Source organism: Crocodylus porosus, unplaced genomic scaffold, assembly GCF_001723895.1.
Source record: "Crocodylus porosus isolate Cpor-Errol unplaced genomic scaffold, CroPor_comp1, whole genome shotgun sequence".
Lineage (NCBI taxonomy): Eukaryota > Metazoa > Chordata > Crocodylia > Crocodylidae > Crocodylus > Crocodylus porosus.
Window position 1 is genome coordinate 32,728,952 of NW_017728943.1, and position 22,255 is coordinate 32,751,206.

Genomic DNA, 22,255 nt, shown 5'->3' on the forward strand with positions numbered 1-22,255 from the left:
GTGGGCAGGGCCATCGGGGGTCCCCCCCATGGTCCCCTCCCCCCTCTTCCAGCCCCCCTGACCCGCTACTCACCAGCACTGGAGCCTTGGTGCTGAAACATGCAGCCTGGCCAGCCGTGTGTTTCAGCACCAGGGGGAGGACCAACCATACACATGGTCTGGCAGCCAGAGCATCTCCATGGAGGACACAGCCTCTGGTTGCCCCGTTTTTTTAAATTTTGAGTTTTTTAGACCCCATGATATCCAGGGTCTAATTTTCTCCCTGAGCTGCAAACATTTTTTTTGTTCCCGCATGTGCCTTTTACCCCACCTCAAAGGGGTTTGAGGGGGGGCAAGAGGCACGTGTGCAGTCATGTGAACACACCCAATGTGGCCTCTTTGCACGTCTCTATGTAGTAGAATTGTAGCAGACCTGCCTTGCTGGTGTTCTTCAAAGAGAAAAAAAGTAGTAGTCTTGTCCTACCTCTTCTGATTAAATTTATCATCTTTAATGAATGCCTCTGCCATAGAACCTACATACAGTCTGGTAAAGGGCAGCAGGCAGACAAGGTTCTTTGGGTAAATGTGATATCTTTTATTAGATCAACTAAATAGTTGGAAAAAATGTTCTTTGCAAGTTTTTGGGTACAACCACACTTCTTCAGGGACAGGGATAGTCTGCTGGTGTCTGGTGTCTCCTGGGTGGAATAGAAGCCAATATGCAAACTGCAGGTCTGTGAAAATGCAAATGTGTAGCAGTGAAGATCAGAGGTGATGGGAGACAACAGTTGTGAGACAGGTAGGTGGGAGAGAAAAGGGGGAAAATGTTGACCTGGTCCCACCGCTACCCAACCCATATGCTCTTTTCACATGGACTTTTCACATGCTTCCTAAAATCCACAAACAAGGGAACCCTGGCAGACCTATAATATGCAACTGTAGAACACTAACTGAAGAAATACCAGGTTTCATCAAAGCCATCCTAAAACCTCTCATCATACAAAGAGCAAATTTTGTCCAAGACACAACTGACTTTCTACAAAAACTTAAAAACATAGACCATCTTCCTAGCAATACCTTCCTAGTTGCCGTGGATGTTACCAGCTTATATACCAACATCCCACATCATGATGACATCCATGCTGCCATATATATCTACAAGAGCAAGATTGCAACTCAGAATGTAAGGACAGTATACATTTATGTTGATAATAAAAATACTCTCATTCATTGTTCAACAGCATCTGTAATTGTGATGTCAGTGATTTATATGGAGAATTTAAGAAGCTCACATGCAGGTACCTACAGCACACTACCCAGTGATCATATGCATACTTCATGCTCAGAAATATTGTGTACAAGATGGTTCAATCATTCCCCCATGTGTGTTTATCATGAGAATTATAAGACAACCCATTAACAAAACATTAGCAGACAGAAGAGGTGAAAACAGGCTTGAGAAATGAAGATGTTGCCCATACAATCTGAAATGAGATCACGTGGAGTGATTTCATTTAGATTTTTCCTCACCCATGCCTTTGAAAGTATCTCTAAACTTTCATCTTCGATTGCATGTGATCCTCCCTTACTCTTTAAAGAGTCTGAAAAAGTGTTCAAGTTTTCAGTGCATCTGGGAAGACAGGTAACTGTAAAAATGGTGACTTCATTTTTTTTCTTTTCTAACAAATTTGGGATGGTAGAGTGGAAAGTGATGTCACCTGATGTTTTATTTGTGCTGCCATAATGTTTTTTATGGTGGCACAAATTATGCACAAATGGTCCTGCTTTGAGCAGGGTGTTGGACTAGATGACTTCCTGAGGTCCCTTTCAATCCTAATTTTCTATGATTCAGTGAAATAGATGTTGCTATCCTTTGTTGTACCACATCAAAGGAAAATCAGTGGTGCAACAAAAGGTAGTGTTAAACTTTGCTCATTTACTGTCATGAATGTCTGTTACCTCTATGGCAGTAGAGTATGAGGAGCCTGAGTGATTCATACTCTCCAGTGACTCTGGGCAGGTGTTCTGGGAGCCTAAGGGCCTCTCAAGCACTTGGAGAACCTACCTACTTTCTCTGTTTACAGAGAGGCAGCCCAGGGAATCTCAGGGTGCCTCTGCATAAGCAAGAAATATCCACTTCCCTTGCTCAGCCAGATCTGTGGGGGGTGGGTCTGGCTGAGTGGGGAAGGCTAGGAGATCACATCACCCCTTCTTCTGCACCATTAAGGGCAGGAAAGAGGTGAAGCATGTCAGTGAAGCAGATCAGCTGTGCCAGGACACATTGCAGTACAGCTGATCCACTTCATGTGGTGACATCTCTTTCTAGCCTGAGTCGCATAACATGTCATGAGTACTACACTCCAGAAATACTAAAGTGGAGTCTGTAATAAGGCTCTGTTTTGCCTGAACTGACTTGTCATTAACAAAAGGGCCAGATTCTAATCCATCTGGTAGTTAATTAGGTGTGATCCTGTTCCACCCTGCTCCAGAGCCTGAACAACTGTTGATGGATCTACTTTTGTAACATTTTGTCATCTTAGACTCAAGATTGAGTCACAGGAAGCAGTGAACAGGAGGAGGACCCAGAGTGCATTTGGATCATACTTGCTTGCCTAAGTCCATTTAGGCAGCTAGTAGCTGGAATAGAACCTGATCCAGAAAGTCCGTTTGTGTAGAAAGGGGAGCATTATATGTAATCCTTTAGGATCAGTTAAGAAATTTTTGCAAGTTGTACTCTGTCATCTCAGCTTTATTATGTGCTGATGCATCTAGTTAAGATGAAACCTGAATAGTATATTATGATGGCAACAGTGTGCTGTCAGCTTTAGCACAGAGTTTATTTACTTTGATTTCGTAAGATGGCCATTTCATATTTTTATGTGGTATTTTCCTAGCTTTGATTGAAATTTACCAGTCAACTTCCTTTGTTTCACTTAATTTCATAAATAAATTCATAATTGCTGGGAAATGGTATTTAGGCCTTTAGTGAAGGGCTAGGACTATATTAATAGTGCAGTCAGTTTGGAACTAGGATAAATATAAGTTAGATCCTGCCATTCTTCTACAATTTGCCCTACATTGACCCTTGTTAGAGTTAACTCCAGTTTCCTGCTATAGAAAGAAATAGTAATCAGAATGATATTTTACTTTGCATATAGATAGAATTTTTCAGAGTTTTTAAATATTTTTTAAAATGGACTCACTGCACTGTATTTAGGCTAGGGACAGACATTACACATAAACCACTTTAAGTGATCAGAAACGGATTTTAACCTGGAACACAACAGACATTCAGTGCACATAAACAAGTTTGAAAATGGCTGATTGAAACCGATTTAAGATGAACCTGGTTGAATATATTATCAGACTTAATTGATTGGGGTCAAACCAGTTTATGCAATGTCTGTCTCAGACCCCTTGCTTGTTTAAGTTAAACCAGACTCTCTCAGCATCGTGGCATGCTCTCTGGGCTGGGCAGGGCTCTCTGCACCACAGCAGAACTGGCCTCTCCCCTCTGCTCCCTGGCTGGAGCTCCAGCAGAGACTTGCAGGCACAACGGGGTCTGCTGGCTTCCTTGTGCCTCCCTCCTCTCTTCTCACTGCTTGCTGCTTAAACAGAGATCCCTTCCTCCTCTCTCCCATGGCACGGACCTAGCCGGTATGTGGTATGCTATCTAATGCCATGTAAGGCAGATAGGACAGTGTTTGTTTTGGGCTTTTTAGAGCTAATCAAAAGGTCATCTGGTCATGTCCTTGTATTCCTTTCTTTGGAAAAAGTTGTTTAAGAAGAGCTTGAACTAATGAGAGAGGCTTTGTTTCTAATGGGTTGTTAACTGCTGATAACAGAGCTGATAAGTGCTGTGTTATCAAGGAGGGGGAAGGACCCCTTCCTAATCACAGTGGCATGCTGGGGCCTGGCCATGCCCTCCTCAGCTCAGCCCTGTGGCAGGGAAGGGAGGGCTGCTCTTGCACCTGCCGGATTTTAGCCTGAGCCACTGCAGGTATGTGCCAGCATGTTTTCAGTCCAGAGGGGCTGTCTGTGCAGTTACAAAGTGATTTAGCCTAGGCAGTTTAGACTAACCTGCAAAGATTGAATCAATTCAGCCTTAGGGTGTTTGAAAGTCTGTCCCTAGCCATACTGGCAGGCTCTTCAGGACTTAGTTATCCACACTGGTTACTTGCAGAAGAGAAAAAAATCATTATTCTTGCCTTGAGCAAGGGTCTGGACTAAATTACCTCATGAGGCTCCTTTCTGCCCTACTTTTTGTGATTATCAAAACCTCAGTGCCAGGTAGTTCATGAGACAAGGTAACAATATGTTACCTTTTTCTGTGTTTGTGGCAAAGCCACTTTTTAAAACTGATTTTTGGGTTGTTGTTTTTTAACCTTAGATTATTACCCGTGAGCTATCCTCAAGAACATAGCAAATACAGACAACTTTACTTTCCTCAGACCTAAACTCATGGGGAGGTCAGCCTTATACCCCAGAGTAAAACTGACCTGGCTTGGGTTACCTCACAGTAAAAGTTAAAGACCTTGTGCTTTCTGGGTTTTTGCCTTGGCATAGTTTACTGTGGGTTACCCCAGGGAAAAATACAGGGAAGACAAGTCCCTTGATATCTTTTCTTCAGCTGTAAGCTTTGATTTCATGAAGCATAAATTGTTCTGTTGAAAGCTTGAATGTTGAACATCAGTGCTTCCAGTCTGAAAGTATCTTTGTATTATTACCTTAATATTTTGTTTTATTTATTCAAAAGATATAAGAGATGATGCCTTTCAGTTTGTAAAAATATGTTGTATTTGGAGAACATTTTTCTTAAAATCAAAGGTTACCAGTATGCCATTGTCTTCAGATTACAAGAAACCCTTGCTATTCACGAACTCCAGATTTGCGGAGAAGGGCTGAGACAGGAGGCAGGCAGAGAGCAAATGCCAGGGATGTGTAGTGGGGCAACAGCAGCATCTTCTCCCCCGGAGGCAGCTGCAGCAGTCGCTCAGGGGAAAGGGGTCAGTCCCCAGGTGCTGCGGGGGAGCGCTGGGGATGGGGAGGAACGTGGTGGTGGTATCTTCTCTGCCGCTGCCAGAGGCAGCTGTGGCAGCACTCAGAGCAGGTTCCACGGCAGTCGGGGGGAAGGGGTTGGTCTCTAGGCGCTGCAGGGAAGCCCTGCAAACAGTTGGGGGGGATGCAGGGGTAGCTGTGGAGTCTGATGGGGAGCCCCATCAGTATGCACAGATTTCGCCGTTCATGGGGATCTCTGGAACGTATCCCCCCAGATGGTGAAGGTCTTCTGTACTGAAAATTAAATGCAATCTTGTCTGATGTGCTATCAGCATGAAGACCTGTTCTGACAGTCCCACCTGAAAGCACGTTTTGCAGAGATTAAGATCCCCTGACAAGCAATAACTTTGAAAAGTAGTTTGTATGGGCTTTGAATTGCACTTTTTGCAATAGTTAATAATGTTTTTTATACTGAGAAGTAATCATGGCATTTTTTTCAATGCTCAGTATACCATGAGATAGAATCAGGCATCACCACTTCTATAACCCAGATGTCTGTGGTTAGTTACTACCTGCTATACAGTTTGATATACTGTTAATTTTTTTTCTGTCTACTTCAGAGCAATTGGATTACAATGGCAGGCAAAACCTTTGGCATTTTTACTTTTTCTGCTTGGAAAGTGTATATTAGCCTGTGCCAAATAGATGGCTGTGTTCTTTCTGTACACTGTTTCCACAGCTGTCACTTGCGATGACAACTGACTTGTCTGTGTAAAATGCCTCCATCATTTTCTGTGTTTTTTGGCGTTTGCTTTGGATATCAGATTTCAAATAGCCCTTTTTTTCAAATTATGAAGCTTGAAAGATGTAATGCATACCATTATTTTGGATAACTTTCTTGCATAAATATATGTTATGAAAGAAGTCGGTAATGAAGTGAAAGTAGAATGCAATTAAGTTGTGTCAATTATTGCTTCAGTATTGAATAGAAAATAGGATAATGACAATTCCCTTGTCAAACAGCTCTGAAAAAAACTATTTAATGTACTGCAGTATTCTTAAGAGATCTTTGTCTTATCAACCTGAAGAAAATTGAAATCAGAGATAAACACCTGCTTTATTTGAAAAAATGTGAATCTTAGTTTAAAAGAATTGTATTCTTTGCAGCTGTAGACAGCTTGAGCGGGAGGGGTTGGACATCTTTAACAGTGAATGCAGAGTCACGTGTTGCTACGTTGCAATACTAGTGTAGTAGTCATCAACTAATGTCCAAGGGTCCAGCTGTAGTCTTTTAAATGCACAGCACTCACAAGATGTCCCATTGCATATCATTCTCTTAAGTTAGACAACTGAACTGGTTTTCAGTTTATTTTGTCAGCATGTGAAACAAGTGAGGTATATTGAAAATTCAGTTTCTCTGACTTTCTTTTCAGTTTATTTCATAGATAACACAAATCTCAGCAAAACAGACTCTCAGATGTCTGAACTCTTTGTGCTTTGCCCGAAGATGTCTTATCATTTACAAAGAGATAACTTTAAATCTTAGGACAATTCTTAGAGCAAAACATAGAAAATCTTCAGTATGTACAGCTGAGGTATTTTGCCTATACCGCTACCAATTAGAGAGAGAGAGACTGGAGTTTCAACATATTTAGAAGGCTAAGGCCTGTATCTGCAGTATGTTTTGCTCTCAATTACCTGTTTCTATGAACAGGTTGACTGGAAGAGAGAATTTGTCCAAGTAAATGAACAATACATTTGGAGCATTTGTTGAGTTTAGATATGCTGTATTTTAGTTAGGTCAATGGTAAACAGTGACACCCCCAATTAACAGATGAGAAGGCACAAGACGGAAGTGCCTTGCTTGACTTGGCAAGAAGCATAATGGAAAGCCATGTAGTAAAATAATACCCCGTGCCCTCTACCCTTTATCTACTCATACACTAATATTCCCATCTAGCTTGTAGAGCACAAGGGCACAATCGACCATGGAGGGCCATGCATAGCGTATGCAGCCAAATCCTGCTTTTGGCTACTTTAATTTAGGCACCCATGTGCCTTTTGTACTTGGATTCACAGAAGTGCAAAACTGAGGAACTGATGACCATATTGTATTCTGTATTAGATGTGTAAGTACAATTCTTTTCCTTTCTGCTTGAAAAGCATTTAATGCACAAGATAAATGGCCCCTTTTCTTCCTCACTACTATTTTTGTGACTTAGTCTTACGGGTAATATGATGGTGTGTTACACAAGTGGATGTAGTAATGGATTTTCAGCACTTGAGCAGAATGAAATAGAATTACACTGAGGTCCTAAATCCACTTATCCATGTAATAAGTGAAATAGAATTTGGCTTTAAGTTAGTGCCGTGCTGTAGATGCCTACCTGAGTGAGCATCCCACTATAGGCATCTATCTACATCTTTAGGCACTTAATAGCATTGTAAATCTGGTCCACAACCTGCAATAATAATGTTTCTCCCCTCTCAGAATTTCATTGTATTTGTATACAAGGAAAGCCTTAGAGGTTAAGTTTTACTACGCATCTATTTATTTATAGTTGGCTGTATATTATTTATCACCTGTATTTAAAAAATATGTGAGGTTTTATTAATGGCTCCGAGAACATTCTGTGTAAAAAAACCCCATTTGAGTATGTATAAAGCAAAGTTGCCTGCTCATAGTTCCTCTTTGTTCTCCCCTGTATTTTTGAGAAAAGATCAAACAATATGCAGTGACAGGTAAGAATGCCTCACAAAACATGGAAGAGGACATAGAGTTGCCTGTTTCATAAATTACGGTTAGTCTGCTCACCAGCTGTCTGCTATGATGTTTTATTGATGAAATAAAAAATGTGTCTGTGGTAATGGAATGTTTTGCATTTTACAGTATTGTCAGATATAAAGGTGTCTTCTTGAATAAATTTCACAATTAAAAAGTATCGACAGAAATATTTAAATTATTTTTACATCAAAATAAACTCAAACATCTGCTGCTGAAGTCAGACAATGTCAAGTAATCTTTTAAAAGTATATTTTTTATTATACTGACAGATGCATGGCTGCATGACACAGATGTCAATTTAAGTTACTAGTGCCATTAATACTTGACAAAGAGATACTCCCAAAAGAATTTACATTTTTACAGTTTTGTCAGATGAGTGTACTTCAACAAAAAGTAACCACTGCTATTCAGCTATGTTGTTAAGGATGCTATCTCCAGAGACATAACAAAACTGTAGACGTCTCTTTATTTGTAGCTACTCAATTCAACAGAATTGACAGTGAAAAGTAAGTTTTACTCTCTGTAATTGCTTAAAAAAGAAGCTCTTTTGCTTTTCAATGAATTTGGGTGTAGCATGCTGAAATAGATTTGTGGCTATTTAGTCATTTTTTAAGATGAATTTCCTTTAAGCACGTTCACTTTTTTAATTGCTTTCGACAAAAATTCAAGTAACGCAGTATGTTGGCAGAAATGTTCCTGAAAAATGAGCTTCAGATTTCTGCCAGAAATTGTTGTCATCTTATGCAATCAGGGCAGAAAAATAAAATCATATGACTTGGTACTCAGTATTTACTCAATACTCAGTACAGCAGCTCACAGTTAGAATACAGAAGTTTGGTCCATATTTGTTAAAGATTTTAATATATTCGATATTCAAATTATATATTTCAGCAACTGGAGAACTCCTTGCTGATATTTCAGAGCCTTGTTCAGATGGGTTTCCTTCAAATCATTTGCACAGCTGTGTTTTCAATGTTGTGGGAGGAAGTTTGGTGCTTAGAGTAAGGACTGATTCTCTGGAGCACAACAGTCAGGCACTAATGGGGCTTCTTAATAGTCTGATAACTGTGCTGATTATGCATATCATGAGCACAGAGTAAAGATCCAGTACTGATGCTGAATGTTCCCAACTCCCATCAATTTCAGGGAAATGTAGGGCCTTAAGCATCTCATTAAAGGCCAAAACCCATTAGAGGGGAATAGAGATTTAATTGTTGTTATGTGGATGATTGTTCCTCAGTTTGAATGTTAAAAAACCCTTTTTACCTTTGACATGGTACCAAATATAGACCTGAAAGCTATATTACATCTGGATATAACTCTGAATACTGTAGCTTGGCAAACTCCGGCTGACTTCTCAGGGAGTCTTCCAGAGTAAAAAGAGCAGGATCAGACCTTACCCACATCACATTACTTTAAGACAGCTGTTTGATTTTTACTTCTGAGATCCCAGGATAGTGGTAACAATGTTGCCTGATTATTCTAAAACAATTCTAGAGGGAGGGCTACTGGATGAGTTTGAAGGAAGCGTTGAAATTTAAAAGTAGAATGAGCAAGGTTGAAGCATTCTAATAGACTGTAGAGTATAATCATAGAATCACACAAAATTAGGGTTGGAAGGGACCTCAGGAGGTCATCTAGTCCAACCCCCTACTCAAAGCAGGACCATCCCCAACTAGGTCATTCCAGCCAGGGCTTTGTTGAGCTGCGCCTTAAAAACCTCCAAGGATGGAGAGTCCACAGTTTCTCTAGGTAACTTGTTCCAGTGTTTTACCACCCTCCTAATGAAAAAGTTTTTCCTAATATCCAACCTAAAACTCCCTTGATTCAACTTATGACTACTGCTCCATGTTCTGTCATCTGTCACTACTGAGAACAGTTTAGCTCCATCCTCTTTGTAATCACCTTCAGAGAGTTAAAAGCTGCTATCAAATCCCGCCCCCAATCTTCTCTTCTGCAGACTAAAGCCCAGTTCCCTCATACTCTCCTCAGAAGTCATGTGCCCAGCCCCCTATTCATTTTCATTGTCCTCTGCTCTACTCCTTCCAACTTGTCCACATCCTTTCTACAGTGGGGGCCCAAAACTGAACATACTACTCCAGGTGTTGCCTCACCAGTGCAGAATTGAGGGGATTAATTACTTCCCTTTATCTGCTCGCAGTGCTCCTACTAATGCAGCCCAGTATGCTGTTAGCCTTCTTGGCAACAAGGGCACACTGCTGACTCATAGTCAGCTTATTGTCTATGGTAACCCCCACGTCTTTTTCTGCAAAGTGGTTGCTTAGCCAGTTAGTTCCAAGCCTGTATCGGCGGATGGGATTGTTCTGTCCTAAGTGCAGGATTTTGCACTTGTCCTTATTGAACCTCATAAGATTTCTTTTGCCCCAAACCTCCAATTTGTTGAGGTCACTCTGAATCCTAGCCCATCCCTACAGTGTATCTACTGCATGCCCCCTCTGCCCCCCGCCCACCCAGCTTGGTTTCATCTATGAACTTGCTTAGGGTCCACCCCATCCCATCTTCCAGATCATGAATGAAGATATTGAACAAAAACTGACTCCAGAACTGACCCATAATCTGGAACTGCAGAATTAGTTAGCATATTAAGATATTTTTCATTCCCCTTTCCCTATTCAATGGGTACATCTACACATGCAATTAATGTGAAGCACTAAATTCCAATGCATATCATGCTGGAGTTCATTTCTCCTCAGTGTTTGCATTTGTGCCTGGGACCACAGTATGTTGAGCGTGGTTGGAACAGCCAAGGTAGCAGGGAGCCCAGGGATCATCCTGCCAGCATGAGGCTGCTTTAGCCCAGCTCAGCGTGCTGCAGTGGGGCTGGCTGGGGCACAAGGGTGGTCCAGTGTGGGGATAGCCTACAGGCAGACCCCACACTGAAACACCCTCCTGCCCCAGCCTGTCCTGTCAGCTTCTACATGTGTGTTGGACACTACAGAATGCCACCACAGGATAGTACTTGTATTTAGAAGTACTAATTTATGGTGGTATTTATTAGTTTCCTGCAACCTAATAGGGCCAAATGTGTGGTTGCCAGGGACCTTACTGCTGAGCTAATGAGGCAGCTCCGCAGTAAACGTCTCGTGTAGACATGCCCTGTTGTCCAGTGTTGCTTTTGTGATTATTTGGCTTAGAAATGTATTTATTTATTTTACTGCAGATGGGGAGTGACTAGCTGTTAAAATAGTTTAAAAGTTACTTGAGAAGCATAGGATACTTTGCTAGTTTCAGTTTGTGCCATGGTTTACTGATGTGTAATTCTGCAATTCAGTAAAGACAGGAACAGGTAAATTTGCTTTGCACATGTACTTAGACATGACAACAGTTGTGTTTGGCTGCTAGTACTTTACATATGATACCCAAGAGTCTAGTTTAAAGCATTCTTGCTGTGTTGTAGTAACAGTAAAGTACCAATAACAGTATGTTTTTTTTTTTCAAAGATAAATTACCCTGTTAAGTGCAGGACATGTTGAGACTGTGCCCCTGCAGTGTCAGGAGAGCTGGCTTCTGATGGTATGACTGAAAGTAGCTGTACAAAAAACACTCAAAAGAAATAAGTGGGGCAACCCCCTAAAAAAATGTATCCTATTCTTATTCTGTCAGTTTAAAGAAGATAGTTGGAAATATCAGCTGTCCTTATATGATTTTAAATCCTTACTAATTTGAGGGGTCAGAATGTATTCCTCTTTCTGCAACAGTCTGTTTCTGTGGCTAGGAACAGATGTTTTATTTTGTCCCCAGACATACTTGTGTCCTGGACAAGTTCAGTCAGAACAGAAATATTGTGGGATTGACATGTACACACATTGCCCTTCTAATCACGGTTTAGTGAGCAGCTGAATGCATGTTGCTTTTCTGCCATTGATTCAATGATGCAATCTTGGTAACCATTCAGATGCACTTTGTCCTGGGATCAGCTGTTAGTACTTCTTATCCTGTGATCCCTTTTAGGATTTATCCTAGGACAGCAGACATTGATGTATGTTGGCACAAATGTGACAAATGTTATTTGTGGTCTATAGGAATAGTCTGCTTCAAATATGAAGCTTGGATAGGCTGAAGTTATGTATGGTATTTATTCATATTTTCCTTTTTTTTTAAACGTGTCAATAAATTGTAAGCAATCAGAGAAACGTGTCAATACCTGTTCTAGTCCCAGTGCCATTTTTTTTTTCCGTTCATGTTTTTGTGGTGAAGGAACCTACATTTTCCATCTACATGTAGAATGAATGCTTTAGTAAAAGGCTTTAGTCAGGTTTATATGCTCAGCCTTTCCTTCCATTTCTGTCCAGGCTGTGGGAAGAAAATTAGTGGCTGCAGCTAGACTAGTTTAATGTGAATGGCTGTCTTGAGTTATGTTCCTCTGAAAATTGCCACTGTCCATAAGTAGTTTAGTCTATATGGCTGGAACAAACAGCTGAACATAAAATAGAACAGCATACAAATACAGAATGTGAAATTCTGATCTCAGTGAACTCTCACTGACTTCATTGGGACCAGAGTTTCACTCACTGTTTGTACAGAAGTCAGATAAAAGAACTTTTTGCGTTTAGTGATCTTCATCCACATAGACCCTGTCCATACAAGTGTAGATGTTTGGTTCCCCAGGGACAACTAGTAGCAGCGCACCTTGTGCTACCTCCAGGTGTCCCTGGGTAATAGCTGTACCACGTGCCCTTTGGGACGTGGCAAATTACCCTGGGTGGGGTAGGGGAGGCTGTGGCTAGCACTGGGCTGGCCTCAGCAGCTTTACCTGGGGTTCTAGGGGCCTGCCAGGGCTGCAGTGATCACGTGACTCGGAGCCTGGCCGGCAGCCAAAGCACTGCTCCAGACAGCCTGGTTCTGGTTTTAAGCAGTGCACATTGTCCCCGCATGCACCACACTGCTGTTTTTCCCCATGGGTTTTTTTACCCATCCAGGGGTCACCCCCCCGCGCTGCTCCATTGCAGCACAGAGAACACTTGAACGTGCGATATGTGGCGCCGCAGGCATGTTTGCGGCACCACATTCCTCGTGGAATCGACACAGCCAGCTGCTCATCTCGACACAGCCTGTGTTGTAGTAACTCAGAAGAGTTCATAGCATGTTGCACCAAAATCCAGTTCCTGCTCTCTAAATTGACAAAGGGTTTTTCTTCTTTGCTTGGTTCTCTCAGAGGAATATTATTTGGCAGAAGGTGGGCAGGGTAACATCTTAGAGATTAACCAGTTTGGAGAGGCATAAGCTTCTTTAGGCAACAACATCCTTTGTTTAATGTTAGATGTAGGTTCCTAGCCTCTGATGAAGTAGGTTCTTGCATATTAAAGCTCATGTCTCTCTAAACCAGTCTCTAAGGCCCCCCTACATGTTACATTTATGCTGTGATTAATGTGGCAAATGTTCTACATTCTACTGGTAGAACATTTTTATGGCTGGTTTGTGTAGAGCCTTACATTTGGTGGGTGAGGGCAGAAGGGCTTCCCCTGCTGGGGATTTTAAATCTTGTTGGGAGTCTCTGATGCCCTGTGCGCAGCCAGAGCTGCTGGTCACATGGTCACAGGGTTTAAAGTCCCCAGTGGAGTAAGCCCTTTGGTTCCTCACATCAGGAGCCTCTGATTTCCTGTGCCAGGCTGCCAGCCATGCAGTTTTGATGATCAGCTGATTGTTGGTCTCAGACTGCACCAAGACTGGTTCAAGTCCTCAGTATAGTCCTGCTGCCAGAGCTGATCTTTAGCTATGGGATCATTCTGAGGCTGTTGTGAGACCCCATGCAAACCTGGGCCTGGAGCCAACAATCAGCTGATTGTCAGCCCCAGTTCAACCTGTTGGTCCTGTGTTTCCTGGGTTTCCCTTGCACTGGCAAGTAGTAACGGCACAATTGAGATCTGATCTCTGATCCTCAACTTGCACCTCCTGCCATGCACGTATGGCATGGCAGGAGGCACAGTTGTTGGAACTGGGGATCAAATCTCCTTTGCTCCATTAAATGAGAGTATGCCAGTGGCATAAGGTGCCACCCTGTCCTACCTTCTCCCTGGCTTTAGGGAGACATGGCTAGCTACATCTGTGCTTACGAACTGATGTCATTTCAGAAGATTGCGGCGCTTAAAATTATATTGATGTTAATTCATTTGTGGGTCCAAAAGCTTAGCATAATATATTATAGATATATATTTTTCAGAATAATTTAGTTCTGTTAAAAAATGTGGATGCTATTAATGTATTTGGAAAAGCCAAATTAATGGGATTTCTTGAGTGAAAAACAGTAGGTTGCAGTGCTGTTGTTTTAATAGAATGTACATTCTCTAATTTGAATAATTATGAATTTCAACGATTTATTAGGTTTAAAAAAACAAACAACAAAATCACCTTCTGTTCCATTCCATATTTAGGAAATGTAACGCTAATGATTTTTTCTTTTTTCCTCCATAGCTAATTCCAGTCTTCTAGGAGGTGGAGGGGGTAAGTCTTTGTTTAACATTATTTCTTGTCTAAAATGCATGACCAGAAATCTGCACTGATAAAGAACAGGAAGATTTAGTTATTCTTATAATGGCATATACTGTATGCGTACAATAAATTTCTAAGGAAAATCTCTTTGAAATGAAAAAAAAACACAGGTGTTTTTTTTGCTGTTATACATAACCAGGTGGTTATGACCATTACTGTCAGGCGTGGACCTTTGTGAGTGTCATCCATTCCATTTTCCCCCCTCTAGATTAGATTTCCTGATGTGTTCTGCTTGGGACTACACCATAAAGCCATCCCAAAAGCAAAGTTGATTTACCACAAATTAAATAACTTCAAGGTCACCCAAATCTATGAATAAATATCAATGAAATAAGCATTGCAAATGAAAACATTGCAATTTAATACCTCTTATTCATAAAATGATAAGTTTTTGCTCATAACTTTTTTTCTCGGTTATTTGCTCTCCCAGCTGGGAAAACAGTGCACAGGAATAATACTTTACTACTAATTGTTTTTCTCCATGATGTTGTATTTTGGAATGAGCATGCACAATTGTGAGCTAGGGGGATGCAAACTTGTATAGCACATGGCAGTCTTGTTTCTAATGTTTCTAGTGTTATTCAGAAACATAATAACCTCTTTAAAAAACAAAATCAGGCAGGGCTAAATTCCAGCATTTCTGTTACTCATTCTGTCCCCAGAGGGGAGGAGAAAAAGCTCTGTAGTGAAAATTTCACAGTGGAGTAGCTGTACAGACAGCTACTAATCTTTCTTCTTGGCTAGAGTTAAAAGGACTTGATGATCACAGCCTGCATACGCAAGGGGAAGTAAAGGGTTCTGTCAAAAGCCTGAAGATTGCTGTTGCTTCTTAGACTCCAAATAATAAGTCAGAGTTTTAACAACCTTAACAGTGTAACAGGATCACTGGGAACCCATGATACTTGTGAAAAAGTGCTTCACAGTTATGCAGAGGAGCCATTAAAAACATAAACACCTTATTTCAAATATATATGGTCATATGTTAATTTCCAGTGAGCTTTTACCTGATAATCTTCCAGTCGAATTAATCTGTTTCCTTTTCTTTGAGGTAGTTGTTTGTTATATACCAGATTTAGCTGTGTTTGAGAGGTAATCCCTCTGTAGCAATTTATGCTCATAAGAACTGATTACTACGCAGTCTCTTGAGTATTTATTCTCAGTTGGTAACTTTACAAATCAATACAAATGTTCAAATTCCAGTCAGGTCCCTAGAGCTCGGGTTGTTGTAGAAGGGATTTGGTTATTGACTTTCAGCGGTATTTATTCAGCTGGACTCTACTTCAGAAGTTGATATCCTATTAGTGTGGCACCACAGAATGTGGTTCTTCTTACTCATTAACCCCGACAGACAGAATGAGGACCAGTCACTAAGTGGGATTTTTTTCCCCTGCACTTCACAGTTCAATTTTATGCATTCGTAGTTTCATTTTTATCTGACTTAAGAGACACAAAAAGCATCTCGCAGCCATTTTGCATCTCAACCATGGAAAGTGAAAGGAGCTTGCTCAAAAAACAGTCTCTTCTTTGGAACCTAAAATAGGTTTGCAAGCAAGTGGGTGAACCACTTAATGAAAGGTTAATATTCAAACTAGAATTAATTGGAGTTTTCCTGATACTGGTGGATGAAGGGACCCCCAGTGACTACCGCATTTTGTCCCACTGGAATTATCTTGTGCTGGAATCTAATTTGAGGATATTCATAAAGATCAGATTATTCACAACAGCAGCCCCCTTTCAGATGTGATTTCTTTATTAGATGGCTGGCTTATTTGTGTACCTTTTGGATAGGGCCCCCCCAGCTGGTACCGGAAACATTAGTTTTGCTGCCAAACAAAGCAGCAGCATGCTGGTTGTGGTCTTCTCTGTACACTGTGCTAGAATACACTTTGTGTTGGAGAAGATATTGCAGTGAATGTTAATTGAAAAGATCACAGTCTCCATTCACCCACATAAGCTTCTCTACTCAAAAAGGCAGGTTTGGAGAGGAAGGAGAGGGAATGTTTATGCTCACAGGGCATGTCCAAATGAGCATGTATGTGTAGGGACGTGTGTTTCCCATAGGAAAAATAGCAGTGGCCCATACTTATGCCACTGCTTTTTGTCTTGGAGGATGCCCCTGCATGAGCACTTATGCGCATCATAAATTAACCCTGTGTGGGGTAGCAGAGGCTGGGACCAGCACCTGGGGGCATTTTTACATGTATTCTTGGTGGGGAGGGGGGTGGCACTTTAATTAGAGCAACTCCAAGAGCCACTCTAATTAAAGCATCTGGTGCATCTCACGTATCAGCATCCCCGCACTTCAAAATGGTGGTGGGGGCACTTTATCTAAAGCTTGTCATAGTTAAAGTGCCCATGCCAGCATTTTGAAGCGTGGGGATGCTGATACATGAGATGCAGAGGCTGGCCAGAGCACGGTAATTATCATGCCCCAGCAGACTCGATTAATTGAGTCTGCTTTGATGTGCTGTAATTACAGCATTTTGGAGCAGCATCCTGGTTCATGTATAGGCACCCTGAGGCTCTGGGGGCCTCCTGGGGCAGCAGCAGCATTGACCTGGCAGCACTGGCCAGTAGACACAGCATGGCTGTGGTGGCACATGCTGCTGCCATGAGTACCATGCCATTTTTTTAGCAGTGTTGTTTTGACACTGGGATTTCCAGTGTCCACCTGTTGACCTGGGTGAGCAGGTGCACATGTGCTATTTTCAGTGCCTCAAACAGCTTTGAGGTGCCGCCAACTGCACATGTGTGCTCATTTGGATGCGTCTACAATAATGTGAGCTATTAGAATATCAAAAAATTACACCTTGCATCTTGCTCTTTGGTTCTGCTGGTGTTGTTGATCCATCTCTAAGACAGAAGGAGGTCTGCACCAAATTCTCTCCCAGTACACAAGCCCTTCCAGTCACAAAAGTGTCCTTCACTCTTCTGCTGGGGCTGCTTCACCTCTGCTGAGTAAGTCAAGGTCCTGCTGCTGTTCAGCAGTTGGCAGGAAGCATGTAAAAATACTTCTGCACCTTCAACTAGTTGCTATGGTCCAATCAAAAGCTGGTGTTGTGCCACAATGCAGTAACACTGCTGTAGTGGAGCTGCCAGGATCCCATGGCCATGGCATGTACCCTGGCAGCTTGGTGGTGGCAGCTGCTCTCTCCTACCACAAATAGTGGTGGCATCAGGCAGCTACATGTAGACCTAACCTAAAGCTCTGTTTGTTCTGTCACTGTATAGTGAACTAGTTTATGTTGTCTGAATTTCTTTTAGTAGAGGGCAAAAATCCTTATTTTGTAGACACAAAATTAATGCTTGAAGTGTTTAATTTCTCCAACAGCCAATAATGTAGTGGGAGAGATGGGAACTTTACAGTTTAGGAGAAACTTGAGTTATTGCTGGTTATTTCCTCATCTGCCAGAATGAGTAAGAAAAAAATGCCCAGTGTCTTTGGCTTCGACCAAGCCTCCATTAGCAAACTAGCATGTTATTGGAAACATATAATGAACTTTTACTATAGTATGTCAACTTTAATTTCATTTTCTGTTATGTTTTAGGATTTGGAAAGGTCTACGTGAAAAGGGGTTGAGTTTTCCTCCTCAGTCACCAAATGCAGAACACAGTTATACTTTCTGTAAAATGATACTGGCAAACTATTTATATATATACACACACGACTGTAGCTTCCTTTGCTTACTAACATTGAATTTTTCTAGTAATACTCTACACCTCTGTAAGCTTCTTTCTGCTTGAAATTCAAAACTCTTCTCTAAGTCTGGCTATTCGAATTTCAGTGTTGCTCTTCGGGGTAAGGATCACAGTTTACAGAAAATGAAAAACAAAGCAGTTCCACTTTGCCCATGTTGTCTTCAGTCTTGTGGCATGATCAGGATTAAAACCAGGTTTTGTAGTCTCTTGGCTAAGTTGCCTCTTCTAGAATCTTGAGTGGTTTTGTAAAATCTTTCTAGAATTGAACATACTGTAGCTGAAAATAGATTGTGTGAAGAACCCCAATTGTATTTTTGTTTCCTAATGAGTATATAAGAAAGAGCTTTTTAAGAAGTACTGTTGGGGTTAAAGTTAATGGACGGGGTGCGGGGGTGATAAACAAGCTAACAAGTTTGCTTTTTAGTTCAAGTGCTTGTAGCTTATATTCCTGCCAACTACTTCAGTGCCACAAGAGACAATTACATTTTAAATCAGTCATTGGATCAGAATACCTAAGTATAATTGGACTTCTCAGTGCCAAATGGATGTGTGTCCTCAGATTCCAATTTTAAATCTTATGTGTTCATCTTTATGACCACTGAATTAAGAGAGAAAATTGCAAAAGGTGCCACCAACCATTTACAGGGTCTTATTTAAACACAAAGAGAAAAAAACTTACAGTAGAGACTTGCCTATATATCTAAATATTGTTCTAAGTTTTCTTTCTGTTTTTCGGATAAATGAAATTCTGGATTTCATTCAGAATCTGAGTAGTCTTTTTTCTTTCTCTTTAGAATTAAATTTATTTTTAATCAAGAGCCAACCTGGCTAACAGATTCTTTTTTACTTTTAGGTTTAGGTTTCTTATACACTTACCATCCAACTGTTTCCATTAACTTGTATAGAACATTTTTATTTATATTAGTACTATGTGGGGGTTTTTGGTTCTAGCATTAACCACAGTGGCTGTGTCCAGATGAGTGCAGCCATGCGGTATATGGCGCTGCAGACACATCTGTGGTGCCGTATACCACATAGTCAGCTGTTCTCTGTGCTGGAAGGGAACAGTGAAGAGGGGGGGTTTGACTGGCACAAGTGGAGACAGTGTGCTGCGCTGAAAACCAGACCCTAGCTGGCGGGAGCCATGCTCTGGTTACTGGCCAGGCTTCAAGTGGCAGGATCACCGCTGCTGCAGCCCCAGGAGGGCCCCAGGGACCCTGGTAAGGCTGCTGTGGGCAGCCCAGTGCTGGCCCCAGCCTCCCCTACCCCGCCCAGGATAATTTGTCACGTGCCAGAGGATGTGTGGCATAGATATTCCCCAGGGAGAACTAGTAACGATACAGGGTGTCCTGCTGCTAGTTGTCCCCAGGGAAACAAATGTCCATGCTTATGTGGATGCAGCCAGTATGTCTGGCTCTGGAAAAATGCACAAGGAAGTATAGACCTGGCTTTAATGAAATTGGTGAAGTTTTAGAGGTGGTAAGGGATTCAGCACTTTCTGAAGATCATGCCTACTTTAAGTCAGACACTCAAAAACAAACAAACAAAAAGGCACGCAAGGGCAAGTCATTTTTGAAAATGTTGGCCAGAAGTTTTGTAATGGAAAACATGGGCTGGCTGTTGTGTGTCTGATTTACAAGAGTAAAGTGTACACAATCTAAGAACTCCTTTTCCCTATGCTGTAACTAGGGTGGAGCAACTGGGCAGTCAACCCAGGCACTGACTTCAGGGGGGACAGGGAGCATACAAAAAAGCTTTCACCACAACCCCACTATTGTCTCACTGGCACAGCAGCAACCAGAAGTCACCACTGTCCCTGTGTGTGGCAGCTGCCCCATATCTTTATGCCTCTGCCTGCTTCAGTCAGTTTATCTTTTATGCCATCACCTTACCACTTTTTACTTGCTTCTTTCTGGCATATTTTTCTTTTATTCAAGCTGGACTAAATGAAACTCATGGTGCGTGATAATATGTGTGTTGGCTTTCTTTCTGTTTATATACATTTTCAAACATATAAAGTAACAAGCTTAATTTTCTGTATAGGTTTTATATGCTATATAAACTGGGAGAAGTTAAAACAGTTCAGTTTCAATATGTCTTCTCAGGAATATAGCCAGCCTTTCCTCTTATTTTGTTTTCGTGGTCTTGTCTACATTTGGAAGGAGTTGGCCATTAGAGCTTAACCAGTAGAAATATACGATATATTAATGAAGGTGCAGGAAGAACCTTTTTGCTAATATAGCTTAAACCAATTTCTGCCAAGAGAGGATGCGATACTGTCAAAAGAACTTTTTGCTAGTAAAACCGCATTAATCCTAGGGCTTTGGCAGAATTAGTTTTAGTAGTCAAGAATAGGAACACCCCCCCCCCCCCACCAACGTAACTATCCTAGCATAACTTGACTATAGACCAGACACATTTCGGCTGCCTGCTAGTATCCTTGTCAAAAGGGTGCCGTAATGGAACTGCAGTGATCTAGGGAATCTTAGTATAGTCTACACATTTTGTGTGGTATTGGGAGCTCTGTATGACTGTGTCTGACTGTAAATTGGAGTTTGCTTGCCTTCTTTGTGCCCCCCATGATGGGCTGGAATTTCAAAAGATAGTGATATAAGGCAAACAGTAAGTAGTTATTGACTTAAGCTCTCTTCCATTGCAATGGAATCACCCTAGATAATAAAGCTTCTCTTCAGGAAAACCGGTTTATCAGGAGCAAAATAATTTGGTAAGGGTCTATGGTCTTTCGTTGAGGCCTGTCAGGAGATCCCATGATAGAGGGTCTGGCAAAACTATAAAGAGGGAGGAGTTGTTGTACTCTGGTCTTTGACTATTTTATCAACACAAGCTGAAAATGGGTTCTGAAGGAGTCTGAGGCAGCATGGAACGACTTCCAAAAAAGAAAAAAGAGTTGAGCTGTTTTTAAGGAAATTGTATTCAGCAAGTTTGTTGTTTTCTGAGGCTATGGACAGGCATTACACTTGTGCAAGGAAAAAGTCTTTTGCCTGGTGCAAACAGGGAACAGATAGGCTTTGCTTGCAGAAGAGAACTGGCTCTTCTATAAGAAAGCTAGCATGGGAAGAAGTGATCTAACTTGAATGCCTTTATGCTTCTTTTATGTGGCAAGGACCACCAGTGTCCCATAGTTCCCCACTCTCCCTCCTTCCCTCCAAGGGAGAAATAGAGAACTGGCCCCTTGGTGGACTGCCCAGGGTAGTCATGATGACTCCAGTTTATACATGGGAAGAATTCAGCTACTTGACAAGCAGGTGGAGCTTGGCCATGTGGATGACAAAAGCCATATGTTTAACCATGAAAAGCACTTCCTAACTATAAACAGAATTAAAAAGAAATCTCAAATTAGGAATTAGGTATACTAATAGGATGAAGTTAAGTTCTTTACTTTTCAGAGCATCCAGAGCTGATATAATCCAGTATTATAAACCTTAAATTATACACTATCTTTTTCCAGGGACAAAAGAAGGATTTTACTTAGTTACTAGGGCTGTGCAAAGCAGGTAATATTCGATTCGGCGGCCATGTCAAATATTAAACCGGGTCCCACTTCGATTTGCTGTCCACTTTGAGTTGAAGCGGGTCTGCTTCGACTTGAGGTTGAAGCTCAGTCGAATATCCGAGCTGCTTCGACTTCCCCATAGGCTAGAATGGGGAAGGTCAAAGCAGGCTATAACTTTGGCATTGCTTGTCTGATCTTGATGAAACTTGCAAGAATGGTAGCTCCTGAGGAGCCCACAAAGCCTACCAACTTTCAACAAGATAGGTTCAGGGAGTTCAGAGAAACAGCACCCCATATTCTTGAGAGAAAACCTCCTGTGACTTCTGTGTGGAAAGCCACAGGGAGCTCAAAACTGCAGGCTTGCTAGCCCCTGAGAGCCAGATCCCACGCCAGCTCTTCTTCTGGTGCTGGGAGACTCAGCATAGGCAGTGACACAGGGGTGAAGCGTGCTGCTGTGCTGGTTGCAGTTATGGTGGGAGAGGTTGTGGCTGCTGTCTGGACATGAGAGAGTCTCAGGCACAGGCAGTGGCTCTGGTGGCACTGCTGCTCCCCTCTCTGTACTGCTTGTAGCAGCCTCATCCCTTGTAGCCGGAGGAAAGAGGCTGTGTCTGAGTTTGGTGGGGGGGAGAAACTGCAGCTCTCCCACTTGCAACCCTCCTTGCTCCCCTTCGTGCGGGCTGACCAGTGTGGCCACCTGCCTTTCCACCCCGCTTCATAATGCGTTCCTTCGTGTGTAAACTGGAACCTCTAAGTGTGCTGTGCGCCGCGGG

General features: G+C 41.8%; 1 protein-coding gene across 1 annotated transcript in view; it reads left to right on the plus strand.

Annotated features, from left to right (window-relative positions):
• Nucleotides 1-22,255, plus strand: part of MACROD2 (MACRO domain containing 2) — a 1,470,564-nt gene that overhangs the window by 307,433 nt on the left and 1,140,876 nt on the right. The window contains exon 3 of the mRNA XM_019549129.1: nucleotides 14,195-14,224. Within this exon, the coding sequence (XP_019404674.1) occupies nucleotides 14,195-14,224 (30 nt within the window). The remainder of the gene's footprint in view (nucleotides 1-14,194; nucleotides 14,225-22,255) is intronic.